The sequence below is a fragment of the Bos mutus genome, chromosome 11 (genome assembly GCF_027580195.1).
Source record: "Bos mutus isolate GX-2022 chromosome 11, NWIPB_WYAK_1.1, whole genome shotgun sequence".
Lineage (NCBI taxonomy): Eukaryota > Metazoa > Chordata > Mammalia > Artiodactyla > Bovidae > Bos > Bos mutus.
This window is the reverse complement of record NC_091627.1, coordinates 94,931,078-94,942,255: the sequence shown is the minus strand read 5'-3', so window position 1 is coordinate 94,942,255 and position 11,178 is coordinate 94,931,078. Positions and strand designations below refer to the sequence as shown.

Here is an 11,178-nt window from a genome sequence, read left to right as displayed (position 1 = left end):
GGGTGAGGAAAGGGTATAAGACTAGGGTAAGAATAGGAAAGGCATAAAGGAGGCACAGGTGTCTGGGCCAGTCACCTAGGACTTTGTTTGAACCTGGGTTTGCTACTGAGGGGCGCTCTGTGAGAAGAGGCAGACAGCCCCAAGACGCCCCAGGACATGAGGGCAATACCGCAAGTTTGGATTAACTGCCTCAGGAACACCCCTTGGGTCGAGGAAACCAGGGAGTTAGTCATAGGACCTGTATCAGAAGAGAAAGCAGGTATTAACAAAGGACAATCCACATTTTATTTGTATCTGCCTTTAACATGTAAAAAACTCTCAGGCTCCTTTCCCCCATCTGGTGGATAGATGGCAGATTCTGGAGGGAGGAAGCATCAGAATGAGGACACAGAGTTCAAGTGAAGGTCTTGCTACCCTGGGCAAAGAGCATCCCTGTGGGCTGGGACTTGCACTGTCCTCCTATCCCTCCAGGCCATCTGTCAATCTACGTGGGTCCTCCTGTTTGACACTAGCTCATCCCTCCTTCCCCATGGACCGTCATGGGCCAGAGACCCATCCTCCTTTTCTCAGTGTTTTTAGCTTCCTGTCCTAGTTTTCCCATCCCTAAAATTCTATTTCTAGGGAGAAAGAACACCAACAGCCATAACTTGTCTCTCCCAAGTTCACTCCTAACTCAGGGTGGTCAATACAGATATCTGAAAACTGGGAACTCCAGCCACCCAGGGCTCTCACAGTTGGTTGGATCTGAGGGCAGGGCAGTAAGTAAGCATGAGTGCTTATCTGTGTAAGGTAGGGTTGGCAGCGCCACTGTGGCAGCATGTAGGGAGGCACAGGGCTCCTGGGTGTGCCTGTAAGAAGGGGAAGAGAGCACCTAAAACCAAGGGCATGGTCTTATTCATCGTAGAAGTCAATATGGGCTCCAGACTCGAACTTGTCATTTTGCAGCAAGCTCAGAAGTTTCTGGGCTGATATCTTGCAATCCACAAGTTCCCCCTTTCTCTTCAGCTCCTGCAGGCTTTTTCGCAAGTCTGGGTCCACAGAGGTCTCCCGGGCTAACTGCTGCATGTCAGTGTCCAGGGGACCTAGGGGATGAAGAGCAGAAGATGAGGGGACATGACTGAGGCAGGGGCCCCTGATCTATGTGTGGAGTTGGGTGGAGTCAGGTCTGGACAGAGGCAACACCTCACCTTGGCTGACATGTGGTCAGCATCACCAAAGGCTCCACACTTCACTATCGAGCTCCAGGCTCATCCAGTGTCCACTGAACACGGTCCCCTTAGACTACCAAATCTATAGATTCACGCTACCCCATCACTCCCCCTCAAAGTCCCAGAGCAGAGAGAGACACTCTCCCTGTGGGAGGAGAATGAAGTGAGCAACCAACTTCTCAAGGGCTCCCGAGCCAGCCCGCTCCAGCACCAGGTCAACTCCCATGGCTGTAGGTGGCTCCCTGTGCATTCCCAAAAAGTCTACAAACAATAGGTGCTGGAGAGGCTGTGGATAAAAGGGAACGCTCTGCACTGTTGGTGGGAATGTAAATTGATACAGCCACTATGGAAGACGGTGTGGAGATTCCTTAAAAAACTAGGAATAAAACCACCATATGACCCAGCAGCTAAAGTAATGCTAGTAAAGTAATGCTCAATATTCTCTAAGCCAGGCTTTAGCAATACATGAACCGCGAACTTCCAGATGTTCAAGCTGGTTTTAGAAAAGGCAGAGGAACCAGAGACCAAATTGCCAACATCCGCTGGATCATGGAAAAAGCAAGAGAGTTCCAGAAAAACATCTATTTCTGCTTTATTGACTATGCCAAAGCCTTTGACTGTGTGCATCACAATAAACTGTGGAAAATTCTGAAAGAGATAGGAATACCAGACCACCTGACCTGCCTCTTGAGAAACTTGTATGCAGGTCAGGAAGCAACAGTTAGAACTGGACATGGAACAAGAGACTGGTTCCAAACAGGAAAAGGAGTACGTCAAGGCTGTATATTGTCACCCTGCTTATTTAACTGCTATGCAAAGTACATCATGAGAAACGCTGGGCTAAAAGAAGCACAAGCTGGAATCAAGATCGCTGGGAGAAATATCAATAACCTCAGATATGCAGATGACACCACCCTTATGGCAGAAAGTAAAGAGGAACTAAAAAGCCTCTTGATGAAGGTGAAAAGAGGAGAGTGGAAAAGTTGGCTTAAAACTCAACATTCAGAAAACGAAGATCATGGCATCTGGTCCCATCACTTCATGGGAAATAGATGGGGAAACAGTGGAAACAGCGTCAGACTTTATTTTTTGGGCTCCAAAATCACTGCAGATGGTGACTGCAGCCATGAAATTAAAAGACGCTTACTCCTTGGAAGAAAAGTTATAACCAACTAGATAGCATATTGAAAAGCAGAGACATTACTCTGCCAACAAAGGTCCGTCTAGTCAAGGCTATGGTTTTTCCTGTGGTCATGTATGGATGTGAGAGTTGGACTGTGAAGAAAGCTGAGCACCAAAGAATTGATGCTTTTGAACTGTGGTGTTGGAGAAGACTTTTGAGAGTCCCTTGGACTGCAAGGAGATCCAACCAGTCCATCCTAAAGGAGATCAGCCCTGGGATTTCTTTGGAAGGAATGATGCTAAAGCTGAAACTCCAGTACTTTGGCCACCTCATGCGAAGAGTTGACTCATTGGAAAAGACCCTGATGCTGGGAGGGATTGGGGGCAGGAGGAGAAGGGGATGACAGAGGATGAGACGGCTGGATGGCATCACTGACTTGATGGACGTTGAGTCTTGAGTGAACTCCGGGAGTTGGTGATGGACAGGGAGGCCTGGCGTGCTGCGATTCATGGGGTCGCAAAGAGTCGGACACGACTGAGCGACTGAACTGAACTGAACTGATGACCCAGCAATCCCACTCCTAGCTTGGTTTCCTACCCTGAGGAAACCAAAATTGAAAAAGACACATGCATCCCATTGTTCATTGCAGCCATATTTACAATAGCTAGAACATCGAAGCAACCTAGGTGTCCATCGACAGATGAATGGATAAAGAAGTTGTGGTACATATATACAATGGAATATTACTCAGCCATAAAAAGGAATGCATTTGAGTCAATTCTGATGAGGTGGATGAACCTAGAGCCTATCATACAGAGTGAAGTAAGTCAGAAAGAGAAAGAGAAATACCGTATAATAACGCTTTATGTACGGAATCTAGAAAAATGGTACTGAAGAATTTATTTGCAGGGCAGCAATGGAGAAACAGACATAGAGAATAGATTTATGGACATGGGGAGAGACGGGGAAAGGGGAGGAGAGGGTGAGATGTATGGAGAGAGTAACATGGAAACTTCATTACCGTATGTAAAACAGATAGCCAACCGGAATTTGCTGTATGGCTCAAGAAACTCAAACAGGAGCTCTGTATCAACCTAGAGGGGTGGGATGGGGAGGGAGATGGGAGGGAGGGTCTAAAGGGAGCAGACATATGTATACCTATGGCTGACTCATGTTGAGATTTGACAGAAAACAACAAAATTCTGTGCAGCAATTACCCTTCAATTAAAAAATAAATAAATTTATAGAAAAGTCTACAAACAATAAATGTTGGAGAGGGTGTGGAGAAAAGGGTTAGAACCCTCTTGCACTGTCAGTGGGAATGTAAACTGATACAGTCACTATGCAAGACGGTATGGAGAGTCCTTAAAAACTAGGAATAAAACCACCATATGACCCAGTAATCCCACTATTAGGCATATACCCTGAAGAAACCAAAATTGAAAAAGACACATGTACCCCAATGTTCTTAGCAGTACTATTTACAATAGCTAGAACATGGAAGCAACCTAGATGTCCACTGACAGATGAATGGATAAAGAAGCTGTGGTACATATACACAATGGAATATTACTCAGCTATAAAAAGGAACGTATTTGGGTCAGTTCTAATGAGGTGGATAAACCTAGAGCCTATTATACAGGGTGAAGTTAAGTCAGAGAGAGAAAGACAAATATCATATATTAATGCATATATATGCAGTCTAGAAAGATGGTACCAATGAATTTATCTGCAGGGCACCAACAGAGAAATAGATAGAACAGACTTATGGACATGGTGGGGGGAAGGAAGGAGAGGGTGAGATGTATGGAGAGTAACATGGAAACTTACATTACCATATGTAAAACAGATAGCCAATGGGAATTTGGTGTATGGCTCAGGGAACTCAAACAGGGGCTCTGTATCAACCTACAGGGGGATGGGGAGGGAGATGGGAGAAGGGTTCAAGAGGGAGAGGATATGTACATCTATGGCTGATTCATGTTGATATCTGGCAGAAAACAACAAAATTCTGTAATTATCCTTCAATTAAAACTAACTAATAGAAAGAAAGAAATGATAGCTGACAACTTCCCAAATCTCTAGGGAGATTTGTACATCTAAGTTTATGAAGCTATTATTTCAACCCCAAATTATCTTCTCCAAGACATCAGGACTAGATGGTTTCACTGGTAAATTGTGTCTATCTTTTATGCCAATACCATACTAGTTTGATTACTGTGGCTTTGTAATATAGTTTGAAATCAAGCAGCATGATGCTGGGGATCTTTGTTCTTCTTTCTCAAGACTGCTTTGGCTATTGAGAGTTTTCTGTGGTTCCATATATATTTTAGAATTGCTTGTTCTATTTCTGTGAAAAATGCCACTGGAAACTTGATAGAGATTGCATTAAATCTGTAGATTGGGTTGGATAGTATTGACATTTTAACAATATTAATTTACCCAATCCATGAACATGGCATCTTTCCATTTTATATTTTCTTGAGATTCTTTCATCAATGTCTTACAGTTTTTGGTGTACAAGTCTTTTATCTCCTTCGTTAAATTTGTTCCTTGGTATTTTATTCTTTTGGATGCAATTGTAAATGGGACTGTTAATTTCTTTTCCTGATACTTCATTATTAGTGTATAGAAATGTAACTGATTCTTCACATTGTTTTCTCTATTAAGATGATCATACAAATTTTATCTTTTGTTATTGTGGTGTATTACACTGATTTATTTGTAGATGTTGAAACATCCTTGCATCCCTAGGATAAATCCCACTTGATCATGGTATACAATCTTCTTAAAGTATTTTTGAATTTGGCTCACTAACAATTTTGCTGAGGATTTATGCATCTATGCTCATCAAGGATTTTGGCTTATAATTTTCCTTCCTTGTAGTGTCCTTGTCTGATTTTAGTATCAGGATAAAGTTAGCCCCAAAAAGTGAGTTTGGAGAGCGTTCCCACCTTTACATCCGCTTATCCAGCATGCCTTCCACCTGCTGATATGGAAGCAGCCCTCAAGATCAATGTCCAGTTTAGCTGCCTCCAATAAAGCCATCCCTGGTCACACCACCAGAAAGTGCTTCCTTCTTGAACTCTTACAAGTTCACTGATTTTATTTTTAAAAAACATTTACTTATTTATTTGGCTGTGTCGGGTCTTAGTTGTGGCATGTGGATTTTCAATCTCCACTGCAGCATGCTACATCTTTTAGTGGTGACACGTAGGATCTTTCAGTCGTGACAAGTGTGGTCTTCAGTTGCGGCACGTGAACTCTCAGTTGTGGTATGTAGTATCTAGTTCCTGAACCAGGATCAAACCCAGGCCCCCTGCATTGGGAGCACGGAGTCTTAGCCACTGAACTACCAGAGAAATCCCTCTAAGTACTTTCTCACCTGGGGAACCACAGCACCCCAGAATTTGGAGTCAATGGACCTCATGGGCAGAAAATCAAGGAATCTTGGACGTCGAAGAACCACCCTCCTGATCCTCAAATATCTTTCAATCAAATATCAGTGCATCCCCAGTAAGAAGGGATTTGGTCCCTTTCCAAACAGCCCTTTCCATCTTTGGACACCTGTTAGGACATTCTTCCAGAGACTTAAACAAAAACCCAACTGGTCTCTGCCTTCATTCAGGCCCTAAGAGCCCCACAAAAAAGTTCAACTTTCTCACAATGTCCAAGAGAGCTCCCTGAGACGTAAACCAGTCACATGGCATTCTGGAGTTTGTTCTGCTCCTGACTTTGGTTTCCACTTGCTCTCTGTTGCCTGAGTCTGAGGCTGAGCTCAGAGTGGGTGCTACATTGAATGTCAGCTGCAAGAATAACCGTATATATTTGGGAGGAAGAGAGGGAGGGCTGGGTCCTAGAGATCATGAGGAAGTAGACATGGCACCGATCAGACCTTGGAGGCGAGGCTTGATCGGGCTATGTTGCATCTGGGTTTTGATCAGCTTAATCTACCTCTTTGCCCCTAGGGTTCCTAGGGGAAAAGACTACTGGATCTCCACCTAAATTGCTCAGACATCATAAACCATCTTCCAATTCCAGCAACCTCAAGCCTAGAATAGAAGCCTCACTCTTAAGAAAGGGGTATAGTAGCATCATGGTAGAGAGAAACCAGGCCAACCGTCACAAGGCACCCCCCTCCTTTAAATTTCATGAGAATGGGGCTCTATCTTATTTATCACAGCATCCCCCAGTGTTCCAGCACAGTTCAGCACGGGATGGTCAGCATTCAACAATGTCTGTCTGCTCTGCATTCAGCCAACATTCACTGCAGACTGGCTTAGTGGAGCGCTGTGTGAGAAGCTGGGACAGAAAGATGAATAGTGCATAATCCCTGCCTTCAAGGCTTTCCTATGCAGAGAGAGACTAGACACATTAAGATAATACAGTATGATAAGTCCTATTTAACAAACGATAACAATTAGATAGTCCTTCACAGTTTGGGATCACTTCTACAAGTTTGACCTCATTCAGTCCTACAAAGGGCCCTGTGAAACAGGTAACATCTTCCCTATTTCACATGAAGAAATGAGGCACAGGCCTGGAATTCAAATCCTAAAATCCTAATCATCTCTCAGACTCTAATATCTCAGACTTCCTGTCCCCATCCTCAAGTCCAGGCAGCTCCCCACTCTCAGTCCATATCCACTAACTACAGCTTCCTGCCCCCACCAGCCCTAACTTCCTTGGAGCCTGTATTTCCCTTAAGGAGTGATGGGTCAGGATTCAAGGACAATCTACTCTATGGGGCCTTTCCTGGAGGAGACAGAGAGGGCTCCTAGCCCAGTCCCCGAAGGGTAAGCTGCCAGTTCTGAGAACATGGATGGCAGTAAAGCCTCACCTACCTGGGGCATAGCTCAGCACCCTCACGCTAGGTTCCTCCGCCGCCAGGACCTGGAACATCATGTTACGGGCAGCCTTCCCAGCACAGTACAGTCCCCAGCCCTTGAAGGGCTGCAGGGCACAGATGGACGAGATGTTAACCACAGTCCTGCTGAGGCCAGGACTGTCCGGGAAGGCCTTCAGGATACTGGAAGTCAGGCAGAGCGTGGAAGTCAAGTTCAGAGTCCAGTAGTTGTTCACTTCAGTTGGGTCAGTCAGGTCCACCCAACGTTTGGATACATCTCCAAGAGTGCCTGAAAAACCAGACCTTACGAATCACCCAGTGCCAGGCGGGGTTCTCTCTTCTCCCAGCCCTTTTCAAATTCATTCAGACACCCGCTTCCCAACCACAGCTAAAGGAGTCTCTCTAGGGCTTCTGAAGATGGCTCCCTCTTCCCAGACCTGCAGACTGACGTACCTGGGGAATCCCCATACCCGAAGCTTCAAACTGAGAAGGCGCATGCTCTGCTCTGGGGCTGGGTTTAGGGGAACTCTGGGGGCCATTTGGATAAGTGGGGGAAATTTACAACTGCGGAGAGACTCCATGCCCTAACTCAGGTCTCCGCCAGAGGGCGCTGAACAAGAGGATCAGAAAAGTTCTACAGGCATTCTGGAACAAATGGCGCTGAAACAGGAAGGGGGGCGGAGTGGAGAAGCGGGGAGAATGAGCCGCCGAGGCAGCACTAAATCTTCCTCCACACCTCGCTGAAACTAGGACTTCCAGGCGTCTTTTCTGACTCCTAGGAGTCACCTTTAAAGTTCCAAGAAGCGAGGGGGATGAAAGAGAGGGAAAACAGAACAGGACGCTAAGCAGTATTCCAAGCGCTCACGGGCCAACGGGCGTCTTACCCGCATTGTTGATGAGCAGCACTCGCTGCAGGCCTTCGGGCCTGGGGAGGTCGCACAGAGCACCGACCAGTTGCTGCAAGCCGGTCTCGGCGCCCAGGTCGGCGGGCACCCGCACGATACGCAGACCCGGCCACTCGGCGCCCAGCTCGGTCTCCAGCTGCCGCAGGGCCTCGTCATTGCGGGCGCTTAGGACCAGCACGGAGCGAGGCGACATCAGCGGGGCCAGGACTTGGGCCAGCGTCCGTCCGAAGCCCCGGGAAGCCCCAGTCAGCACGCATAAGGTGCGCCCCAGGCCGCCCACCTTGCCGACGCTGCCCTCCATGCCTCCTACCTGCTAGCTGGAACCGCTACCATGACTCGGCAGGGGGCGGGGCGGCCGCGGAGGGAGGAGGAGGAGGCAGCGCCCGGCGAGGGCGGGAACCTAAGGAGAGCGCCGGGGCACGCTTTTCCTTGGTCGCAGGCGGTTAAAGTGGAGGCGACTGCAAAATTAGAGCGCGAAGAGACTAAATCCGAGGCAGGCCCCCCACAGGAAATCTTAGCCCAATGCGGACCGCGGGCCTCATCCTTTGCCCTGCAAACCCATCAGTGCCCCTATGGAATTCATTCTCCTCCCGAGTTCAGACCTAACTTCCTTGTGTAAGTGATTAAGTGTTCGTCGCTCAGTCGTGCACGACTCTTTGCGACCCCATGGACTGCAGCCCGCCAGGCTCCTCTGTCCATGAGATTTTCCAGGCAAGAAGAATGGAGTGGGTTGCCATTTCCTTCTCTGGAGGATCTTCCAACCCAGGGATCGAACCCAGGTCTCCTGCACTGCAGGCAGATCTTTTACCAACTGAGCTACATGGGAAGCGCAGTTTAAGTGATTACCTCCAGGTTAAGCCATCTTGCTTCTTGCTAGACACCTCTGCACGTGCCAGTGTAGGGACTGGGGTCCGTACTAATGTTATAGCCACGCGTTTGCAGATAGTGGAGTGCAGCTTATTACACCAGCGGGCCCAAGGCCGAGTCTCCTCTTAGCCAAGGACCCCGACCAGCATTTGTGAAAATCTTTTATACCCCATGTGTACATTTCCGAACCCACCACCCCAATTTCCTTGAGACTTACATATAACAAAGGAAGGGTAAATATAATCACAATAACCCCATTATTCAAGTGTTATCAAGTGTTAGGTGTTCAAACAGTTAATAATCAATAAGCCTGCGGTTACACTCCAATAGATACAGAAAGAACTTATGACCTGTCCGGAGGGAGGGGTGATTAGAGTATGTTTTCTCCTAGGCGATGAGTAACCTGGATGTGATCTTCAAGGTTCCCCTGTCTGGAGGGGGTCTTATCCTTCTATTGTAGTTTCCATAGGCACTAAACACAGAGTCCAGAGTCCGTTGGAGAGGTGGCTGAGCGTGATCAGCGTGAACAGGCCTAAGATGGGGTCCAGGCCCTATGAATTCCTTCTTCACTGTAGGGGAAACTCGCCACCCCGGAACAACCTCTGGGGAAACAGAGTCTTCTCTGTACTGTGTTCACACAGATTCCCCTTGCCTCTCTGAGATTTCTCACTCCTTCTGTCCCTAAAGTTCTGCATTTGCTGGGATCCTGCACCCACTCATGCCACACTCTTTCTCGTAGGCAATTGCATCCACTCCCACATTCAGGTTTTCAGAAATGACCAGGCCTGTGGTTCAGAAAACCCACATTTCTGGCTTTTTTTCACAGAAAGGTCTCAACTTAAAAAAAATATTCACAACTTATAAGTTTTATTTGGTGGGAATTTTTAGGACTTCAAGCCAAGGATATAGCATTTCAAGAAACCCTGAAAGAACTCCAAGGAAGCAAGGAGAGGTACTAGGTTATATAGAAGTTTTTGCAACAAATAACAGGTTGTCTAAACATCAAAAGATTATTGTTAATTAAAGAAAACCAGATGACCCAAGTCAAGGAAGTTAGCACTTTTCTGTGTATGGGAAGCTGCAAAAGTCTGGGTTCACTAAAATAATTCCTTTGATACATGCCTTAGCTTTCAAGGGCCAGTATCCTGTTTTCACATCCCTAAGTTCCTCAGGGCTCGCCACAGGGAGTGGCTGCAGTCTGATGGCCACTAGATGGCAGGTATTCTTTCCTTAAACCCTACCCCTAATCCTGAGTTCCCTCAGGGCTCACCAGCTCACGTCTGTGGTGGCTGCTGGTGACTATGATGTCCTTGTTCACTGATGCGGCAGGAAGTATTCCATCTCTTAGAGGCAAAATGGGAAAGCTGGCAGATGGCCCCGGATCTCCTTACAAAGCAGTCTCCTGCGAGTTTAGCAAGCATGGGAGGCAACCCTCGTGGCTCAGCCCAGGTCCACACAGGGCTCTTCCCTGCCCCAGGGACAGACAGCAAAATCGCCTTTCAAGGCTCCTAGAAAAATGCACTTTGCTCCCTTGTTCTCTGGGCTGTCATTGTGAACATCAGAACAATTTGGAAGAAGTTTTTCACTTTCCACTTAGGTGCCTTTACCACAGACTTTTTGTAAAATGTACACCCCAGACTGTAGTACATTAATGTGGAAATTATTCTAAGAACAAATGAAACTGGAAAATTTAGTAGATTTATTTGTTTATATAGCATAGCATTATTTTGAAACATTTTAATGTAAAATACGATAAAGAAAATAAGTATTTATGCTAAGTGATGTTGGGAGTCAAGATTACCAGGTTAGTTAAGGGAATAATCTCTAAATTGAGTTTGAATTGGAAGCCAGAAAATAGTAGAATTTATTGCAATTACTTTCACATTTATACAATAACACCAAAAACCTTTTTCCCTTTTGATGTGTTCATTTTCCAATACCTGTTGCAACAGAGAAAAACAAACCTGACTCCATATTGAATCTATTCCTTTAGCTCTAACCATTGTGCTCTGGTGCCTGTGCTTCTGTCATGCTGGCTCAGTACCTTTTGTAAAAAGTGTTGCCTATAGCCTGAAATCGGAGAAGGCAATGGCATCCTACTCCAGTACTCTTGCCTGGCAAATCCCATGGACAGAGGAGCCTGGTGGGCTGCAGTCCATGGGGTCACTAAGAGTCGGGCATGACTGAGCGACTTCACTTTCACCTTTCACTTGCATGCATTGGAGAAGG

General features: G+C 46.5%; 1 protein-coding gene across 1 annotated transcript; it reads right to left on the bottom strand.

The window, feature by feature from the left end:
* Window positions 1–262: 262 nt before the first annotated feature.
* On the bottom strand, window positions 263–8,617 carry SPR (sepiapterin reductase). Its single transcript, XM_005901329.3, has 3 exons — window positions 8,062–8,617; window positions 7,176–7,466; window positions 263–1,082 (listed from the first exon to the last, which is right to left on the bottom strand). The coding sequence occupies exons 1-3, from the start codon at window positions 8,381–8,383 to the stop codon at window positions 892–894; spliced, it is 804 nt and encodes a 267-aa protein (XP_005901391.1). The 5' UTR covers window positions 8,384–8,617; the 3' UTR covers window positions 263–891.
* Window positions 8,618–11,178: the final 2,561 nt, after the last annotated feature.